This window comes from Nomascus leucogenys, chromosome 21 (genome assembly GCF_006542625.1).
Source record: "Nomascus leucogenys isolate Asia chromosome 21, Asia_NLE_v1, whole genome shotgun sequence".
NCBI lineage: Eukaryota > Metazoa > Chordata > Mammalia > Primates > Hylobatidae > Nomascus > Nomascus leucogenys.
Window position 1 is genome coordinate 75,083,436 of NC_044401.1, and position 22,673 is coordinate 75,106,108.

Consider the following 22,673-nt stretch of genomic DNA (forward strand, 5'->3'; position numbering starts at 1 on the left):
AAACGTGCACCTAAGGTTCATTCAGGTGCAGAGTTTTGGGCCAAGACCCAGAACATCCTGATCAGTGAGTCTAAGGAAGGAACTGATAATGAGTACATTTTAAAAAGCTACCCAGGTGATTTTCCCTGGGTAAGACACAACTAAGTCTTACCACTGATGACTGGTAAACAGAGGTTAGGATCTTAGAAAATTACATGTACCACAGGGCTGCAGCTGAGAGCTCCAAATTCCACTGCTTATGGGGTGAAAAGCATTTCTTTCCAAAAGCCACATTAACTAATGATCCACCCATACGTAAAAAGTAATAAAATGTGCATAAATGTGAAACCCTCTGATCTTCCTTCCCTTGTTAAACATTGGAAAAGGAAGTCAGTCATATAATTTCAAAGCTCTGCTCATGTCTTTATTAAGTTAACATTCTCAGCACAAAATATGCCAATGTATTTTTTTTTAATTAGATAAACTGCCGGGCACATTTTCACATTTTCTAACTTAGCCTATAATAAGAGTGAAAAGCTCCAACACCCAAACACCTCTTTTCAGCCTTCTCAAAGACATGATAAATATCATTTCTGCGTGCTTTTGTTTGTTCATTCGTTCTCTCACTCAACAAAAATTTTCGGAGCACATAAAATGTACCAGACAATATTCTAGATACTGGCTATACATACAGAAATCCTCATGGAGCTAACATTCTAGTGGTTTTATGTACCTGCATATCAGTGCCACTCACGCACGGGAGTGAGGGACAGTAAGAAAGCCAAAGCAATAAGTAAGATGTATATTCTGTTGGAAGGTGGTAAATGCTAAGGACAAAAATAAAGCAGGAAAAAGGGATTGGGAATGTAGGAGGTACCGCAGTTTTTAGTAAGGTGGTTAGGGAAGGTCTTGCTGCGAAGGAAATGGCTGTCGATGATGTCTCTGCATAACTGAAATGTGTTTCCATTCAGGGCCCTGGAATGCCCTAGCAGCACCTGCTGCAAGAGTGTAGGCCAGTCACCCTCCTCCCCCTAAAGTAAACTTTGGGGGTTATCTTACCTCACCTCAATTTCCATCTGATAATTGTCTTGGCAGCTGTCTCCTCAAAGCTCTTGGTGCAAGTGACACCACCCTCCCAATGCCTTGGCAGATGACTTTGCCTGACGAATCCTTCTAAGTCTTGCCTTTCTTTAGCCACTGTGACAGGGCTGTAGTTTGTCAAGCTTCCATAAGCTTTGGGACTGCGCTAGAGAGCAGATTAGTGAAAGGACCTCTGATTGCAGGCAATTTAAAAGAACCTTCTTTGCAACAGCCAGAAACTTTTAAAATATGCAATTAAAAATTGTATGCATGCCCAGAGACCTTTTAAACTCTTTTAGATGTAACTAACCAAAAATAACTTTCTTTCCTAGGTGCCAGGCTTCTAGTGCAGGGGTGTAGGGGAATAATGTCTCCCTCTGTCTCTCTTTTTGTTTTGGATAACATTTTGGATAGAAAAGAAGCAGGGCAGATGGAGAAGCTGTGTGTGGCAAGGACAGGGTATAAGAAGTAAGTAAAGTTAGAAGAGATGAAAGAAGGTGCCCATGCAGTTAGGTCTACTACTTGGGATAATCAGAGAAGTTCCAATAAGTTTCTCAATTACAGAGAAGTGCCTAGTAAAACCCAAAAGAAAACGTTTTGGTTTATGTTCAAAATGTTATTTGTGAATGTATGAAGAAAACTCAATAAAACCTTAGGTAGCATGTTGGGAAGTAATTTAGCTATATCTCTATCTGTACATTTATTTTATTTTTATTATTTTTTTGAGACAGAGTTTCACTCTTGTTGCCCAGGCTGGAGTGCAATGGCGCGATCTCAGCTCACTGCAACCTCTACCTCCTGGGTTCAAGTGATTCTCCTGCCTCAGCCTCCCAAATAGGTGGGATTACAGGCATCCACCACCTCATCTGGATAATTTATGTATTTTTTTTTTTTTTTAGTAGAGGCAGGATTTCACCATGTTGGCCAGGTTGGTTTCGAACTCCTGACCTCAGTGGTCCACCTGACTCAGCCTCCAAAAGGGCTACGATTGTAGGCATGAGCCCCCATGCCCAGCCGAATTTATTTTAAATAAGACAGCTGAATTTGGAGCTGTGTGGCTACTGTTAGTAACTACTTAGTTTAGGGATTTTTTTTTTTTTTTTGATGGGGTTTCTTTGTTTGTTTTTTGGTTTGTGTTTTTTAAACAAATATCCTAAACTTGTTTTAAACAGTAAATCTTAGCCGTAGACATATGTTGGCTATTTCACAAATTTAATAAAAGTTGCAGATAAATAGGAAAAAATCAGTTGAATTTAGAATTCAATTCAAAGTGATGACCCTTAATTTTGAAAATAGTCATTCTACATTTTTGTCAAATTATTATTTGTGACTATTATATGTTTTCTGGTATTATCTGTGCATTTTCAGCCTGGATTTTCTGTCTGATTAAAACTAAGGTTTTTGTTCTGTTGGTTTTTCAAGTGGAAGCCAGGCCCAAAGCAGCACATCAAAAGCCATATAGCAAAATAAAATTACATAAAACAGGCCACTTCCATTTTCTGTGAAGGGGTTTGTGGCAGCTCAATTCCTGTCAAAGTGCATGAATGGAAACCAAGAAGTGTGTCACCTGACAGGGACTAGTTTCATCCCTCTCTTGTAGTTTCTTTTGGACCCTGGAGTTGACATACTCAATGCTTTACCTCCTTCCGTCAGCACTGGGGCGTAGGAACATCCTTATTCCTCAAATTAAGAGAGGACATTCTTAAGATGCTATGTGCCCAAAGGCTCTAGGGCATAAGCTTGAAGAATTACCTATATATTGTCTCAAATCTTGTTTAATTCTCCTTTTCACCAACGGTGACATTCCTTATGCTTTTCTTATTTTAATCCAGGCAAACCCTTTTTTACACGAAACCCTTCTGAGTTGAAAGGCAAGTTCATTCACACAAAGCTGCGGAAAAGCAGTCGTGGCTTTGGCTTCACGGTGGTTGGAGGGGATGAACCTGATGAGTTTCTCCAGATCAAGAGCTTAGTCCTAGATGGTCCTGCTGCATTGGATGGCAAGATGGAAACAGGTAGCGTCAACATGGCGTTAGTGTGTTCTGTGTCGTGAGACTCCAATCCAGGACATAAACATGTGCAATCATGATGTTGTTTGGTTTGAGCAAGACCAAACAACGTCATGATTGCACGTGTTTATACCTTTAAACACCTTGAGAATGAGCCAGGTCTCCGCATTATGTAAATTCATCCCTTGGGACAGATTAAAACCTGTGAAGTCATTTTAACTTTGGGAAACTGAGTACAGTAAAGCAATAAGTTACTAAAAATGTAGATCCCCATTTAAATAAATGAATTCTAAACTTGGATTTCTGCAGTGAGATTTTTTTTTTTTTAGGAGAAAGCTCCAATGTTCTCTGAGTGATTATTACATTCTCATTAGCAGGGAAGACACTAGTTGCTGAAAGAACACTTTATTAGCTGTTAAAATCAGTAATAGAAGCACTTTATGCCCTGTAGTATCACACCCACATGCAGTTTCAGTTCAGCTTTATATTAGTGGAAGATATTATAATGCTGATGGCAATTTTCTGGGTGCTGTTTTCTTAACCCCCACACTCTTGCCTTCTACAGGGGATGTGATTGTCAGTGTGAATGACACCTGTGTTTTGGGACACACACATGCTCAAGTTGTGAAGATCTTCCAGTCCATCCCCATTGGTGCCAGCGTGGACCTTGAACTCTGCCGAGGTTATCCATTGCCTTTTGATCCAGATGACCCCAATACAAGTTTAGTGACCTCGGTAGCCATTTTGGATAAAGAACCAATTATTGTGAATGGGCAAGAGACCTATGATTCACCAGCTAGCCACAGTAGTAAAACAGGCAAAGTCAATGGCGTGAAGGATGCCAGGCCAAGCAGCCCAGCAGACGTGGCTTCAAATAGTTCTCATGGTTATCCTAATGACACTGTTTCTTTGGCTTCCTCCATAGCCACTCAGCCAGAACTCATAACTGTTCATATTGTCAAAGGGCCAATGGGCTTTGGTTTTACTATCGCAGACAGTCCTGGTGGGGGTGGCCAAAGAGTGAAACAGATTGTTGACAGCCCAAGGTGCCGAGGCCTGAAAGAAGGAGATCTCATAGTGGAAGTTAATAAGAAGAACGTGCAGGCCCTAACTCACAACCAAGTGGTGGATATGCTGGTTGAGTGTCCTAAGGGAAGTGAGGTCACATTGTTGGTGCAACGAGGAGGTAAGTAGGTTTGTTTTGTTCTTCGAATTTTTTTTTTATCCCAAATTCATTGCTTAACTTACTCGAGTATCTTCAGATGACCACTGAGGGCTTTTTAAATGTGTATTCCTTAAGGTTCGTTTTTATGTAAATGTTTCAAAATGCATACTGATTTCTCCAAATACTAACCTCTTTAGCATAAAAATTGTGGTTTATACATTATGACAGACATATGCAGTTAGAGTGATACTTTAAAACAGAAATCAGATTGTGCCTTTTAAAACGTTAAGATTTAAAAACCGAAGTTGGGTGTGGTGGTACCCACCTGTAGTCCTGGCTGCTTGAGAGGCTGAGGCGGGAAGATCACTTGAGCCCAGGCATTTGAGTCCAGGCTGGGCAACATAGTGAGACCCCATTCTCTAAAAAGTTTATATATATATATAATATAAAATATATATATAATATAAAATATATTTTATTTATATTAAATATAAAATATATTATATATATATATAAAATAATAACCTTTATCCTTTAAATTTCCTGAACTTGGCCTGCATAGCCTGCAAAATGTGGCTGTGGTCACTCCAAACTTGTCTCATGTGCCTCTCCTCCATCTGATGGTGCTTTAGCCACACTGGCTGCTTTTATGGAGCTCCTTTAATGCTTCAAGCCTTTTCTTGCCTCAGGCCCTTTGTATTTACTGTGCCTTCTGCCTGGAATGGTCCTTTCCCAGCTCTTCCCAGCTGGCTCAGTCTCATTCAGGTCTCCTTATGAGAGAGGGCTTCTCCCATCACTTTATCTAAAGTAGCTCCCAACACTTCCATATAATCTTTATCACATTTCTTCATAACCTTGATCGTCATTACCTTTTTAGCACAAGACATTATTTCATGCTTTTATTTTTTTTTCATTATTTGTCTTTCATTAGAATATAAAGCTCCATAAAGCCAGGGCCCATGTGTGCATGTGGACAGCTGTTATCCCCAGCATTTAACACAACACCTGACTCCTTTTAGGTATTTATGAATGAATAGGTATTAAGTGGATAGGTAGGTGATTATTTCTATTTGGTAGAAGCAAGAGGTCTGCTAATCATATTAAACACTTCCCTCAACATGCTCACATTTAGTAGTTGAGGATCTCAGAGATCTGGGTTATTCTAAATCTCGAGGCATTGAGCTTCCTCCTTTCCCCTTGACTCCATATCGCACCCTCTGCCTCGCCAGAAAACACAGGACATCACACTCAGCAGTGTTTTCCACCATATTGAAATGTCTTGCTCCTGGAGTATATACTTATATGTGATTAGTCGTGACTGATAGTTTTACACAGTGGGCCTGAGAATGGCTGTTTCCCTGATCCTTGCCACCATGATTTGTTTCGTGAACAACATATTCAGGCCTTTTGAAAAGAGATCAAGAACCAGACTTTGACTTCCTTTTGGTTTGTTGCAACAGAGGAGCTCATTTGTGTCACAGCACCCAGATTCTCATGTTTTCATGAATCTGTGTGTTCTGCGATCAGAATGGCTGGGGTCATTTGAAGGAAACCCAAAATACAGAGCAGCTGTCTATGTGAATCGAAATGCTCAATGAGCCTGGCTTAGGCAGTTATAAAAGGCATTGTGCAAATTTTATTTTTCTAAAAACGTCATTTCCACTAACTAATTTTCAAGTCTCTTCTTGTACCTAGATCACTTGACTGCTCAGAGAACTGGTTTTAAACAGTAGCCAAGATGTATGTAGTAGGAAATGACTTGGGTATGAGAACGATTATGACAATAATGATGATGGTGATGATGACACCTGGCACTTATAGAAGAATCAGTGATACACAAAGCACTTTCATACCTGCAGGTGCATCTCCTCTGATATTTGTCACTTCCCTGTGAGGTAGGAAGGTGCCACCCCACAGTAGTTCTGAGCTGTTCACCCTGGCTCTGTGGTTTCCAGTCCAATGTTCTGCCCTACTTAACTGAATAACGCTAATTTTTGTATAACTGCTCAATACTGTGGCTGACAACCTGGAAACTTTCAAATAATTCTTGGTACATCAGGTGCACCTCGGATTCAGCCACTGCTCATTTGACAGACACAAACCACCTTGTTCTCCTAACTCATCTATCCTCTTTCTCATTTCTGTTATTGATGTGTTGTTTATTACCCCATTAGATTCACTTCTAAGGAGACCAAAGATAAAGTTTCATTATAGCCAACTAACTTACACACTTATTAGAACCATTTTGTAATGAATTCGCCTAAGTCAGCAAACAATTGATGATAGAAACGTACTCCTTGATTGTATTTTTTATTTTTACTTTTGAGACAGGGTCTCACTTTGTCACCCAGGCTGGAGTGCAGTGGTGCCATCTCAGCTCACTGCAGCCTCAACATCCTAGGTTCAAGCGATCTTCCTGCCTTAGCCCCCCAGGTAGCTGAGACTATAGGTGCATGTCACCACTCCCGGCTGATTTTTGTATTTTCAGTAGAAACGATTTCTCCATGTTATCCATGCTGGTCTTGAACTCCCACGCTCAAGGGATCCACCTGCCTTGGCCTCCCGAAGTGCTAGGATTACAGGCATGAGCCACCACGCCTGACTATACTCCTTGATTTTAAAAATGTTCGCATTCTCTCTTCTTAATTCCCAATGCCATCTTCTTATTAATGCTGTTACATTTTATAACATTTATATGAAAAATCCAGAATATATTTTCATATTCATCAACATCTACATGGTTTATTTCGGAACATGAGTAATTTAAAATCACTGTGACATCAGCAGTCTTTAAAATACACCATATGTCTTGTGTTTGATTTAAGTATAGGATAGAAAGTTTGTACATCTGCAGTTGGCAGGCTAGCACCAGATACTATTAATCTTTCTGGAAGGCATATAAATATATTTGTTTCTGCCATACATTAGTTGCTTGAATCAGGGCTGACATTTAATCATCTCTTCTGTATAGTGGGGACATAATGAGAAGGCTTGATGAAGGTACTTCAAGACAACAGCTAGACTGAATGAAAAAGTAAATGGCCACTTCACCGATTCTTTCTAATGAATCTAATTTATTTTGTAACTGCTAGTAAGATGACTGCTAAACTCATCTACACTGTTCCACGAGTCTCAGGAATTCCTGTCGTGAGGTTGTGGCTTTCTATGCTTTAAAGAACAGGCCATTTTTACTTTGGGACAGAACTGGCTGCTATGTTTGTGGCACCTATTTTAATTCCTAATCTCTAGAGCTCATTTTTGACATTTGTTCTTGTCAAGATCGAATACATTTCATTTTTAGTATTTTTAGTCCATCCCCCTTCCCTCATCTGGAAATCGAGCTGAAGGTCGAAATATCATTTGTAAATGTCCAGGGTCAGACAGTTTCCTGAGTCAGGCTTAGAGCTGCTGTGCAGTGTTCATCCATACTCCCAAGTAGCCGGGACCAGTCCTGATTTGCTTACAAATGTCCTCTTCATCAACATCTCCCTGCTTGCCTGTTGATCACTCAGGTTTTTAAAGGGCAGTTCCTCTCTGTGTCTCGCTCCCCTCTTCCAGTTGTGTGTCCTTACTCCTTCTCTCTCTGCTGTCCAGTCAGGAAAGTGCTTTTTACCCTTCTGTTTTGAACGCAGCATCTGGATTCAGAAATCCTGTCACCTGACATCGGTGTGCATCTAGAGACTTCTTTGAAGTGCTTGGAAAATCAAACTAGTTTGTGGATTTTTGTTTTTAATTTGTAAAAGCGATTGAACTTGTCCCATAAGGATTTTTTCCTTTTTTTTAAAAAAGGCTCATGTAGATAGCGTAACTACCTGTGCCCCTCTGTGTCAAATATTTTGGATATTCAGCAAATTCCCACCTATCAGTAGGCGTGACACTCTTTAAGATGTAATTTCATGTTGAGTCACAACACTCTGTTTCAAGAAAAGATTTGGCAACACGGTATGCAAGTGAAGATCCTATGTTTTACTTTTGAGAGAAGGCATGTATTAAAAAGAAAACGGAACTTGAGGTACCAGGAGCTGGCCTGGAGTACAAACTCTGCCCGTAAGCTGCTGTATATGCTTGAGAAGGGTACTACTTCTACCTGACACTTACTTTTTTAATCTAAAAGATGAATGTTCTGAGCTGGAGAATCTTTCAGGCACTCCATTCTGGCTCACATTTTATGCAAGGGATGACCTTATTGTCGTACAGAGGGAAGACCACAGGACTCTGGAGCCAGAGGATGCAAGTTTAAATCCTGGCTTCTGCTTTACTTGCGTTGCGACTTTAGGCAAGTCACTTGCCTTCTCTGAGCTTAGTTAGACTTCTGAAAAAAATGAGCATGATGTGCATAGATTAAATAAGGTAGTATTTGTGCCAGTTCCTAACATAGTAGTCATCACATGATAAAGTAATAGTGGCAATTGGGTGGGGAAGGATTTGTATTTTATTTTTTATAAAAATTTCTAGCTGGGCCATACAGATTGTATGATGTTCAGGCATGTGTGTTTTTTTGTGTTTTTTTGTTAGGTTTTTTTTTTTTTTTCTTGATACAGGGTACTACTCTTTTGCTCAGGCTGGAGTGCATGATCATGGCCCATCACAACCTCAAACTCCTGGGCTCAAGCGAACCTCCTGCCTTAGCCTCCTGAGTAGCTAGGACTACAGGCATGTGCCACCATGTGAGGCTGATCTCTTTTAAAAAGTTGTTTTGTAGAGACAGGGTCTCACTGTGTTGCCCAGGTACCACTGGTGATTCTGATGTACAACCAGAAGTGCAAAAAATGTTAGGCTTCTGCCTCTACGGTCCCTTCTAGTTTTGATTCTTTGACATATAAGTTGGATGAAAATAAGTTTATAAAGCTTATTTTAATGTTTTCATTTCTGAGTAATGTTCATCTTTTAAAGTCTGTTTTGTAAGTGACAGACTTTTCAGTCTTCCCTAAGGTCCATTTCAGCTCCCACATTCTACATTTTTCTACTTCCGAGGAGAAAAGAAAGGGGACTTGCTATTGGAGATGCTCATTTAGAGTGCCATCCTCACTGGCTTTTGCTGATCACAACAGTAATGGAAGTGATATTTTCCTTTCTAGTTTGCACAAACCATATACTGAATACTTTGGTCAGGCCACTAAGTAATTTCAGGGTCTGATTATAAATTCATGAAATGTTAAAATTCCTAGAGAGCAGTAGCGTGTTTTACCCTTACTCTTGTGTCCCTGGCACTTCCTGGGGAGCCTGGCAAGTGATAAGGTCTCAGCAAATCATAGCTGAATAAATTAAACTTGATCTCCCAGTCACAATAGAAGATGAATCCTCTAGCTTTATAAGCACACTTCGTAACTGTAGAAAAATGATAATGAGAGTTAAAAGGCAAAACTTAGATAAGAAAATGGTGGTGGTGATAGTAATGATAATGTTACTACTGTCATTTCCTGAGTACTTACTACGTTCCAGCTATGTTACCATGATACATGCAATACACATACATACATTCATGCACACACACATGCCCAAGAAGGTAAATAAAACCTTTCAAGACTTCATTGTTGCAGCCACGTTGAAACTGCCACCAATTTGCAATGTGATGATGGGTTGGATCCTTGTGAAATGAAGGCAGTGATTGTTAGCTTCTGTGCTAGGACAAAATACAAGAAGGAATTGTTTTTGTTTTCCTACAGCTTAATTTGGTATAAATTAGTATAAAGCAAAGGAGAAAATTCTGTTTTAGTTGGGAAAACTTGCATAAGATTTGTAATGAAAACAATAAATGCTTCTACAATGTGCCAGGCGTGCTTCTAGACATTTTACATATCATAATTCATCAGAGTCCTCTGAAGTAAATACAATCTTAGCTCCATTTTAGAGAAGAGGAAGCTGAGGCCCAGGGAGTTTCTGTCGTTTACCCACATTAGCTGGTTAGTGGCAAAGCTAGGATTGGAACCTAGAAAGTCTGGCTCCAGACAGTGCTTAAACACTCTGCCCAAAAGCCTCCTGCCTTACAGGCAAGAAATTGCTCCAGTACCATAATTGTTGAGGACTATATCTTATGCATAAAGAAATGAGTAAAGCCTGAAGTCTATGGGCAAAGTAATGCCTCTTAATTCTCATCAGAATTTACTGATGATATTTAGTTCATTAAATCGTCATGGATCCAAACAGAGAAAGCAGTATCTAATCTCGTTATCTAAGTGCATCATTAGCATTAGCTCTTCTGTGTGTGTGTGTGTGTGTGTGTGCACATGTGTGTTTCTGAAATGATACAAAACCATCATAATTAGAACCACAGTGAGCCATGCACAGAGTTAAACCCAAGTGATCAGGCACTTCTCCTCTTTGCCCTCTGGTCTTGGACCAGAGAATGAATTGTACATTGTACTGCTTAAGTGCTTGACTGCCACAATGTCTCAGATTGAGCTTTAGGGCCCCAGAAAGGGGAATTCAGGTTGTGTATAGAGTGGTATCTTAATAATGTTGGAGTCCTATATGTTCCCATCAGCAAATACTGCCAGTTCTCCCTTCTCAGTGTACTCAGACTTGGTTTACATCTAACCCCATCCCTGGCCTTTACCACCCATTGTAGGGCACCTGGCCTTGCAGTGGCCTCGCAACAGGTCTCAGTGCTTCCTCCAGTCTGCCCTCCAGCTACAGTGCTTTAAAGTACATCAGATCAAGGCAGTCCTCATGTCAGAATAGCTTCCCATCATTAAGCGTGAACTCCAAAGTCCTGTGTCAGGGCCCTAGCACTTACATCTCCTTCTGTCTGTATTTCTCTTCTCCCAGGTAGCCACAGGACCTCCTCACTCATATCATTCAGTCCTCGGCTCGGAGGTTATTTCATCCCCTTTCATCTGAGAAGTCTGCTGTGACCATTCCTCATAAATCAAGCAGCATCTCCCACGATCACTGTCTGCTCTCATGATCTTTCTTATGTACTATACCTACCTGTGATCCCCCTCAGAGAAGGGACTTGGTTGCAATCACTACTTTATCCCTGCTGCCTAAAATGGTGCCTAGTCCATTAGAGGTATTCGGAAAATCATATGCATTGAATGAAAAGATGAGTTAATGCAGGACCCTTTGATTTCATAAGTGCTAATCCTGAGAGAACTTTCTAGGTTGTGAGCATTATAATAGCTGAGGAAATGAGCAGCGGGAGACTGACCACCCCCCAGTCACACAGCTAAAAAGTGACAGATCCTGACTGAACCCAGGTCTGTTTGTTTGCAATAGCTGTGTGCTCTGTTCACAGGCTGCCCTAAACAGCTAGTAGATGCATTGTTCATTGTGTCCGTAGGCCAAGATGTGGGAGCTTCATGTCAGTGAATCATGTTGGTTCCAAAGCCTGTTCTCCAGCATCTTGTCAAGTAGCCACTATCTCATGATTAAAATTATGTAAGATTTACATTTCAGTTTCTCAGTCCATCTGGCCACACTTCAAGAGCTCAATAGCCACATGTGGCGAGGGGCTACCATATCGGACCGTGTAGACAGAGAACATTTCCACCATTGCAGGAAGTACTGCTACACAGCACGGTTCTAGAGATTGTAATTATTTCACCCTCAGAAGTGAGAAGCTGGATATCCTTTATTTTACCCTCTCTTTTGTTTTTATACATTTGCATAAAAGAAAAATACGCAATTGAAGGCACTTTCATAGTTAATGGATTTATTTTTATGCAGAGAGTAATAAACATGGGTCCTGTTTATTACATCATTTCCGTGTTTAGTCACTGCTCTGAGTTCTTTATATGCGTTAACTGGATGTTAAGGGAGGGATGCAAGGAATTGACACTCAGAGGATTTAAGACTTGTAAAGTAAAAGTGCTTGGGGGCAATCTCCACTTTCTCAATCCTGGCATGGTGTCGTCAAGTTTATAAGCGGATTACAGGACCTCCACCTGGCTGGGAAGCATCTCAGCTTTTATACTAAACTGATGTTATTTAAGGAGCTTAAATTAAATTATTTCATTAAAGTACCTTTAATCCAAAAAATGGAAGAGACTTCAAAACACAAGAAAAACTCAACTAAAATTTTTATATATCAAATATGTATAATCTGCCATATGAGCTACCAGCAAGTTACAATTTGTCAGAAGTCTGTTTTAAAGGGGAGACTTTGAAGCCTCCTTGGTGTGTTTATCTGATTCATTGATTCAGTATCTCAAACTAATTGACCTCACTCACCACTTATCTGTGGTGCTTGTATTTTCTAATAATTTTGTAAGTTGAGTCCTCTTGTCACATCCAACGTGCTGCCTAACATCTTCTAGCTGTTAAAAGTTGTTCAAGTTAAAATTAGCAAATTTCCTAGCACTTCCACCATGCTAAACAGAATGGCATTCCAATTTGGTATTAAAGGAGCCTTCTGGCCTTTATTCATAATGCAGTTTTAAGTTGCTATTTTGATTTATTGCCATGGTTTAAAGTTATCAAGGATTTTATTTGAGAATTCTTTGTAGACTGACAGGTCACATTTATATTTGAGATGACTTACAGCAAGCGATGAGATAAATATAAAAATGTTTCTATTTTGATTCTGTCTTTCATTATATAATGCATAAAAATTATTCCTCACTTTCACATCTTAAGGGACTCTGGTTTCTTTATGGATTTTTGATCTCATGGTTTTTAAACTTAAGCAAGCTTTACTTATTTAACATTTGTATGCAACTCAGACTTTATTGGATGATTCGAGTTTTATTTCTGTTATATTCACAATGCAAAGTGGTTGGCACACCTAAAACTTTTACTGTTGTTCTACAAGGCAGTGTCTCATTCTCCTTGAAGGTAAACTTAATGCATTGAGTTACTTACTTATATGCATTATTTATTACAAAAATGTTCATGTGTGATTTATAATTCTCATTAAGGTGTGGTGGCATCCCTTCCCCTTCCTGGAAGAGTGGTAGAATTTCATTCCCTTGGCTCACAGGCTGTAGAATTATTATTCTGTGCTTTTATTTAAGTGCGGAATTTGAATATAAAGAAGTTGCTTTGTTGTCTCTTTTTGGGGGACAAATTCATTAACATCACATGCCTGTCATCGTCTACGCACTGGGAATAGAGCAGCATCATCTGCAAATGAAACAAACAGGCTTCTGATTTCATGAGGCATTTATTCTAGGGGAAAGGGAGAAAGGGCAAAAATAAACAATTGAACAAAATCATGTCAGCCAAAGAAAAGTGCTGTGAAGCAAATCAGAGCAGGTAAAGTGAACAGGTGTGGCAGGCCTGGCAGTGAGGGGGCTCTTCTAGATTACAGGTGAAACTTGAGTGGCCACAGAGAAGGGAATGGTATTCCAGCAGGAAGGGACAGTTAGTGCAAAGACCCCAAGAAAGAATTGGAACAGAGACCTGTGTGCCTGGAGAAAGGGGAGCGGGGAATGGGGATGGCTGAAGTCAGAGACTGGAGGCCGGGACCTGGAGTTTGAATTCCATTTGCAGTGTGAGGTCCAGATTCACACGGTGAAGGGACAAGCTGTCAGTAACATGTTCAGATAGTCCCCGTGGCATATATATGACGAATGTATTTCAGGGGAGCAGGAGGGGAAGGGGAGACCTGTGAGGGCTTTTGCAGTAGTTCAAGCAAGAGTGTTAGCAACTTGGACTATAGGGCAGACAGAGGATCATGGCAGTGGGGGACTTGGGACACCTAAAGAATAGTCAGCAGGACTCCGTAGGTTGACTGTAAAGTGGGGGGGGACACACTTTTTCTATAAAGTGACAAAGGGTAGACATGTTAGGCTTTGTGGGCCCTACAGTCTCTGTCCCCACTACTCTACTCTGCCCTTGTAGCAGGTGACATGTAAAGGAATGGGTTGGTTGTGTTCCAAGAAAACTGTATGTGTCCCATGGGCTGTATTTGCCAACCCCAACTGAAGGAAAGGAAAAGGGAGGGAGCCAAAATGACCCCAGAATTTTTGACCCAGGAGGAATCTTTGCTGAGATGTGGATCCTAGGGTAGAAGCAGGTAGGACTTGAGCTGTAAAATCAAGGGTTTCTTCTCACACTTGTTAATTGTGACAGCCCATTTGACATCCAAATGAAGCAGAAATGTAGGCAGTTGTCTGGAATCTGGAGTTTGGTGGTTGTGAGGTTAGGTCAGGAAAAATAGGCATTTATGAGCCATTATCGTCTCAATGAGTATTCTATAAACTGTGGGCTATGACCTATTACTGGGCTGTGAAATCAATGTATTGGGCTACACCCAGTGTTTTTCTTAGAAGTGAAATAGAAAACATTAGAGTATATCACACTCACTGAAGGTAAGTCCTTTTTTTATGAAATATTTACTGTGTGTGTATACCCACATATGCATACCTGCATACACACACACACACACACACACACACACACAGACGTTTCATAAAATGGGAAATACAATTTGTAACACATTCATACACTTGTGTGTGTGTGTATGTGTGTGTGTGTGTGTGTGTGTGTGTATGAATGTGTTATAAAATGTATTTCCCATTGTGGAACATAGTCACATAAGTTTGTAAAAGATAGAATCAGAGGTTATTTAGAGCCATGGGGCTGAATGAGATTACTGAGGGAAGGAGCAGGAAGGAGGGAGAAAAAGTGCAAGACAGAACCCTGAGGCACATCACCATTCAAAGGTCAGACTGAGCAGGAGGCCCCAGTGAAGATGGAACCACCAGTGCAGATAGGAGAAAGAACAGGGAAGAGTCGTATCATAGAACCCAAGAGAAGACAGCGTCGCAAGGCGATTCTAGCAGCACTCGTGGGTCAAGAGGTGGAGGCCTGCAGGGGTGAAAACACTGCCTGTGGCATAACGTCCCCTGAGGGCAGGACCCATGAAGTGTGGCTGCGAATGCAGGAATGCAGTCGGGCTGGAGAGGCTGTAGAGGGGAGGAGGTGGGATAGGGATTGGGGTAAGCTGTTCGAGAAGATCTGCTGTGCAGTGGAACAAGTCCTAGAGAGGGGTGTGGAGTCAAAGGAGAGGGTTTTGTTTTGTTTTGAAGATGGGAGATACCACAGTGTTCTGATGTATAGACAGGGATGACGCAAAAGACGGGAAGAAAGTAATGATTGGAGGAGAAAGGATTCATTGCACTCCCTCTTTGCAGGAGTGAAGTATTTGAGAAGGGGAAGAAGATGGGATGCAACATAGGTGAGAAGGGGTAGGTCTTGGGGTTAGTCTGTGTAAACTGTGCAGAAATGGCACTAGATTTGATCATTCTTTTTCCATCTGAAAGCAAACTATTGAAATTTCTATTTATTTGAGGCTTTCCTATTTAATTTCATAGTCCTAGTAATAATAGCGACAGGCCTCTTTCCATTTGACCCATACTTGTTCTTCATGAAGGACTGAGGATATTGTTTGTGCACAGTTCTGAAATAAGGAGAAAATAGTACTCACAATCTAGTTAGGGAGGCAAGACTAACAAGTGAGCTTTACCATCAGTAATATGTAGTCTGAATCTGTGCCGTACATATTTGGATAAGAGGTGATTGGTGGGGTACGGAGGACGGACAACAGTCTACTTGAACTGGAGCAGAGTGCCCCAGCCTCCACAGTTTGTCATTTTGGGCCAGACAGTTATTTGTTGCGGGAACCCCTCCTGTGCATTGTAGGATGTTTAACAGCATCCCTGGTCTCTACTGAGTAGGTGCCTGTCACATACCTGCCCCCTTTCTCCAATGGTGACAGTCAAAAACATTTCCAGACATTGACAGATGCCCCTGAGGGGCAAAATCGCCCTCTGCTAAGAACAGCTGGACTAAAGCAGTGCTTTGAAATGTAGGAAGGATTTAAAGTTACCAACTGGTCCATGGGCACTATTTGACATGACCCATCATGTATTTTTTAATTAGTCTTAAAAAAAATATTTACAGATCTGAATGCATTTAGCTGGAGCCAACAATTCCAGCTTCCCCCTGGCCTGCTGTTTCTTACATCTGTCCTTACTCTTGCCCATTGTCTGTCTGTGGCCCACAAGGCAGCTGAGTTTGAGACCCAAAGACAGCATACACAAAGACATCAAGAAAGGCAAGGATATCATGCATGAATGTGCAGGCCTCTTGTGGATCCATTTCCTAGGAATTTCTTTTCACCATCATCTCAAAATCCCAGTAACTGGCAACTTTTCCTTTCTTTTTGGTTTAATTTATGCTTTAAAAAAAAAAAAAGAGAGAAAGCGTATATCATCAGACATTTCCCCCATTAACTTTGGAGTTTGTTTCCTACCCTTACTTGGGTTCCATGTGAAAATTAATTTATTAGTTGTCAGCAACTTTGGGTAGTGTTTCCCATTTGAAAAGTCTTTGCCATGAGGAATATTATTATGATGGCATCCTCCGTTATATCAGGTTTCTTTCTCCAACTTTAAGTTCAGGGGTACATGTGCAGGTTTGTTCCATAGGTAAACGTGTGCCATGGTGATTTGCTGCAGATCATCCCATCACCTAAGTGTTAAGCCTAGCATTCATTAACTATTCTTCCTGATGCTGTCACTACCCCCGCCACCGTCCGACAGGCCCCAGTGTGTGCTGTCCCCCCAACCCCTCACCCCGGGTCCTTATATCAGTTTTGCAGCTTCGCTTTGTTGAACTTCTCTTTATTGCAAGAGATATCATCCTACTTCTATTCGAAGCATTTTTCAGTTCTGAGCATTTTCAAAACCATTATCTGAGACAGAGTTTACCTTGAGTAAAATGTTCCCACCTTCCTTCATTTCCCTCAAATGAAATCACACGTTCTTTACCACCATCTGGAGGGAAGTATTTGCCATGGTGCTTACTGAGTCTGTCTTTGCAGTGTCACCTGTAAAGTTAAAACTTCTACCTTACCTGGTATTTCTGCTTAAATATTAATCATGTTCCCTGTTTGTGAACATAATCCTTTTTGGTTCAAATGTCTTGCTGGTAGAATCTTAATGTCTTCAAAAATAGCCTGGAGCCCTTAGAGGTAATATGTTTCCACTGGCCACGTGGAAAATGCCCTTTATTGTGTGCCAAGTTGTTACCTGGGCTTATTTCAGACTCTTGTTAATAGTGTTCCTTTTTGCATTTCTAATGTTCTCAATGTTTTTGGTTCCTCACCATATGCAATAAGTGTCATTCATTCATTCATTCATTCAACAATAGCACTGTGCTATTCTCTCATTATAGAGAAGTGCCATGAAGGAAACATCAAAAATACAGTGTGGTTAATCACAGCTTCCCCATTGTCTCATACCTAATCCTTTTTCTAGAAATCTCATTTGGTGTATTACCTTTGCCATGAAAAATTCTAATAGACCCTTTTTGTGATCTTTGTATTTGATGCAAGGTTGTTTAAAGGTCCTTTTCCACTGTCATAGAATAGCAGTCATAATAACTAGGAAGCTGCATCATGGACCAGCTATGACTTTGTGATGGAGGGAATCTCTTTCTTTCCCCAGCATTGGCTGTCGACTCCACTCATTCAGCAACCTGAGTTTTTAATTAGGCTTTTATTTTTGCAATCGGTATGCCAAAGGGGTCTTGGCATGATGAACCTGTGTAAAAGCTGTGTTTTAAAAAGCTTTCTTATAGTTACATAAACATGAATTTGTTTTCAAAAATCGCTTGGAGATAGTTGGAATTAGGTCTACATGCTCTTAGGTATTTTTGTTGTTTCTAAATTTAAAAATGGCTTGCATTCTCTGTAGTTACTTTTGCCATAGATACCACTTACCAAAATGGTAGATGATTGCATTGAAAAAATAACAGCACTGCCCATGAATTAATGGGATTCTATGTTTATATAGTTTGTCTGCATCTGCAAAGCAACTTTCACTTAGACTTTGGCAACTGAAGGAGGAAGAGAAGGCTGTTTTATAACCTAGCACTAGCTGCCAGTAGCACCCCCCTCTCCCCAGTCTTAACAACCAATAATGTCTTCAGACAGAGCCAAATGTCCTTTAAAGAGCAAAATTAGATGTGCTTGAGAACCACTGCTTTAACCCCTTCAACACCCGTGTGGTTTTGCTTGTTAGAAACGCTGTGTTCTGTTTGTTTAGGTACAAATGAAATCCACTTCTGGGTTATTTTTTGTTGAATGTGGATTCCCCACTTCTTCCTCGTGTTGCCTCTGCACCTCCTCGGTAACGGAGTGGCAGGATAGTCAGCTGTGAGGATCTCCAGCACGATCTCTGCTATCACCCAGCAGTGCAGCCTGAGCCAGCTCTGGGCTATGTCCGTGAGCCTCCAGATTATCATCTGAAGTATGGGTAGGACTGTACCCTTCTCAGCACTGTCATGACGATGGGATAAGATGAGGGCCTGTCACACCTTCAGTGCTGTCCTGTTCTGATGGAGAGTTTCTTATTTTCTGGCCCCTTGCTCTGTCCCATTGAATGGAGCTTAAGAGAAAAGAGGTGGAGGAGAAGCTGAAGCAGACCTACTGTTTTCAGTACCTTTGACTTAGTTGTCTGGAGTAGAGAAAAGGTTAGGGAAGGTGAAAAGGAAGAGCCTGGAGGGAAAGGTGGTAGATGTGTTCCTTTTGGTCTGTGACAGCATGTTCCTTTAGTAAACAATGATGAGAAAAACCAGGAGGGAGTAGTAGGTTTTTCATGAAGTGAAGATTTGCCAGTATGAAAGATTCTCCTTTATAGGTAATGATCTTCTTCTTCTTCTTCTGTTGTTTTTTTTTTTTTTTTTTAGACCCGGTTTCACTCTTGTTGCCCAGGCTGGAGTGCAATGGCATGATCTCGGCTCACCACAACCTCTGCCTCCCGGGTGCAAGCGATTCTCTTGCTTCAGCCTCCCGAGTAGCTGGGATTGCAGGCATGCACCACCACACCCGGCTAATTTTGTATTTTTTTTAGTAGAGATGGGGTTTCTCCATGTTGGTCCAGTTGGTCAGGTGATCTGCCTGCCTCAGCCTCCCAAAGTACTAGGATTACAGGCATGAGCCACCACACCCAGTGCCTCTTTTTTTTTTCTTATGAAAAGGTTGTTATCATTTATCTCCTCCTTTTTAATGTTCTTAGTTCACAAAAGAAAGAATTGGCAACTTAGGATCAATTGCTCAGTTCTGTGTTGTCAAAATCTGCTGGCTTATGAAATGTAAAATCCAGGAATCACTGCTGTAGGGAAAGGCCCACAGGAGGTTGAGAATAGAACAGGATATGAAAGCAGAGCCGCTGAAGTAATGTGTGAGTGGGGCTCTGGCATCCAAACCTCAGGAAGAGCAAATGGGAGCTCCCCTCTTTCTTTGATCATTGCTTCCCCTAGATCTTCATTCAAGAAGAAAGAGTTCGGATTCAAGGCCAGGGTTATATTCGTCACTCTTATGTAATACAACATTTATTAGTCACACCCTTTTATGAAACTCTTTTGTCCTATATAAGTTATTGGGGTAACCCGGAGAAGTGAAATCCAAAAGCAAGACAAAAATTGGGTGAACCGAGCACATTTAGTGTGCTCGGGGGCACCCCAAAATATCCATAGCTGGTTTCTTGTATGTAAAAAGCAGTCTCAGAAATTTTATGACAGCTTTCAAAAATTCATTTCAAATTGTGTTTGCTTGCATTAAGATCACCATCTGCATTGGCTGTAAGCCTGATTGGAGCTTCATTTACCAAAAAATAAATAAACAATAGGTAATAGCCAGAATCAGACAAGAGAGAAAGCAAAAGGATCTTGGCATTTATTTTCCACAGTGAGAAACTTGTTGACTTGAGTACTTACTGGGTCAGCATGTATTTCGTTTCCATTATACTTACTCTTCCCTGCCATAAATGCAATGCTTTGTTACACATCTTGTTCCCAGCTAAAATATTTCATTAAAGGGCCTCACAGTTCTTGCATTTTCCTGCATCTCCAATGTACTTGACCTATAAAAGTTACTTCTAACTGAGGCTTGTCCTAACTGGGATAATGTGTGGGTTGGGGTGTATGTGGGTGAAACTGATTCCTGTGCTCAGCCTTTAAGCAAATCCGATTGGTACAGTGAGCATTGCCTCACCAAAACCTGAAATCTAATAGCTGAACAAAGCCCAAGCGTCTCCTGCCCCTCCTAGCTATATGGGGCAGCAATTCATTAGAAATTGACATAGTCAAGGAAACAGCTTTTTTCCCTCTAAGTCACATAATCACTTAGACCAGTTCAGATACTGTTTCAGCAAGAGGATTTTGAAGACATTTAATATCTCCACGGGAGATGAATGGGGCTGCTCACTGTATGTCCTTGCTCTTTGGAAAACCTGACCCCTCAGTAAATGGCTTCTTTAGGTCTGACTTGCAGACACTTTGAATAATGTGGTGCTGCAGGACTTGAAGTCCGATTGCCTTGCTGTTGTTAACCATGACCTGTGTTTTCTAAGGCTTATATGATTTCTTAAATTTAAGATATTGGAGTAAAGCTTGATATGGTACCAGGCATGGCTCTGTTGCAATTAAGCAGTTTGGTAATAAAGCTAATTGAAATTGCCAAACAATGTACCCTGCTCCAGAGCAAGCTGGAAAATTTCCCTATTTTGCAGAAGTATCTTGTGACAAAAAAGTGGCCATCACATCAATCAGTCTGTTCAAACTGCTCAGGAGATTCATGGATTTGCCCTAAGAAAAGGACCTGAGATTTTTTTTTTTTCATCAGCATGTGTTTGCTTTTTGTAGGGAAGGGTGAGGCATTGAGAAGCATCGAACCCAGTGCTGTAATAAAAGTTTGCTTTAGTAAGTAAGGATATGAAGCTATCTCCTTACCTGAAGATTTAGATCTCAAGGAATCCTTGAGAACATATCCATTTGCTGGGGTGGGGAGCTTATAGGGTTTGGTGTTTCCCTCTGAGCTTTCAGTTTGTTCTGAGACCAAAGCTCATCTGTTGTGATGGGAAGTCAGGACACAAGGTGGCACAGCGGAACCTTGTTCTCTGTGCTGAGTGAGGCAGCTGTGAGTTGAGCCGAACCTGGCAGCTCACCAATAAATCAAGGAACAGACCAAGGATCAAGAGCTATTAAACAGTCACTGCAGCAATGATGGCTATAAAAAGAAAGGCCAAGCAGCTCCTCCCCTTTGCCTCATCAGCTCTTCCTGCAGCTTTCAAGGTGTAAACTCATTTCAGAGCTCTGCACATTCATACATGCATTTGAGAGATACAGGTGTTTATTGAACTGGTGACCAGATACTGTTCTAGGGATAGACCGATAAGATAGAATAGGTCCCTGAAATAGAGACAATCAATAAGTAAACAATAAACAATATAAATAATAGACAAGTAAACAAGGTCATTTTAGAGAGTGATAGGCTCAGTGCAAACAAAGAAACTGGGTTGTGTGAATAAAGTGGGTCAGAAAAGGGCCACTTCAGATCTGCTGGTAGCCTGCCTGGATCTCTGGTTGGCTCTCTGAAGGAGTGACCTTTGACGAGGGTCCTGAGTGAAAGGCGGTAGCCACCCACACATAGATCTGCAGGCATAGAGTTCCAGGCAGAGGGAGCAGCCAGAGAAAATGCCTGGGGAATTGCACGGAAGCAGTTCCACAGTGGAGGGTGCCAACCTGGCTGGAGTGTGTGTCCAGGAGGAGGAAATAAAGAGATAGGAAGGGTCACATCCAGGAGGGCTTACTGGGACACTGAACAAAGAGTTTGTCTTTAATTGAAACGGTTTTGGGAAGCCATAGGGACATGGAGCTGGGAGACAGTACAATGTGATTTCTGCTGTATAAAGTTGTCTCTGGCCTCAGTGCGGATAATAAAGAGGATAAACCATAAAGCAGAGACCAGTTTCTGGACTCATGTGGTCATCTAGGCAAGAGAAGGTAGTGGCAGTGGAGATGAACTTGGATGGATTCAGAATGCGTTTGTGATGTGGTGGGAGAGAGAAAAAGAAGCCTCAGGCAGGGTCTTAGGTGTCAGGGGTTTGGCATCCTATAAGGTTAAAAGCCCGGATATTATTCTGGGTTTCTATCTTGGTCCTGAGCCTAATTTACGTTACTAAAAATAAGCAGTTGGGATAAGAAACAACCTAAAAGTTAGTAATGCAAAAGAAAAGGGTCCCAGCATGTGTTTTTTAACCTATAAGCTTCTCAGCACCAATTAGTGATAGGTTTTCCTTTGGGACCAGTGACCTTAAAATAAGGGCCCACACAGCATCCTGTTTTTCCAGCCCAGAAAAGGAATCCTTATCAGTTTTTTCTTTCGGTGAGCTATTTTGAGCTATTGTTTCATAATCCCCCCGTACATCCTATGTAGTTAAAAATCACACTTTCAAATTTGTAGGAACTGCACGGGGCTATCAGGCCACCATAGTTTCACCTATCTTAGGGAGACCTCTGTGAATGAGCTGTTGATAAGAGGAATGGGTTACATGGTCAACCCTTAAGTATTTGCATAAAAAGCAATTCAAATATGAAATATAGGTACTAGAAGCATCAAGTTGTCGGTATGGTAGTTAAGGAGTCTTCCTTAGAGGTAGAAGCATTTTTAGATGTAGACAAGACCCGACTTCTAAATGCCACAATGACAA

The 22,673-nt window shown here is 41.1% G+C and overlaps 1 protein-coding gene across 11 annotated transcripts in view; it reads left to right on the forward strand.

Annotated features, from left to right (window-relative positions):
* Positions 1-22,673, forward strand: part of MAGI1 (membrane associated guanylate kinase, WW and PDZ domain containing 1) — a 679,526-nt gene that overhangs the window by 598,296 nt on the left and 58,557 nt on the right. For all 11 annotated transcript variants that reach the window (XM_030801832.1, XM_030801827.1, XM_030801834.1 and 8 more), the window contains exons 11-12: positions 2,892-3,074; positions 3,634-4,254. In XM_030801832.1, coding sequence (XP_030657692.1) covers positions 2,892-3,074; positions 3,634-4,254 — 804 coding nt within the window. The remainder of the gene's footprint in view (positions 1-2,891; positions 3,075-3,633; positions 4,255-22,673) is intronic.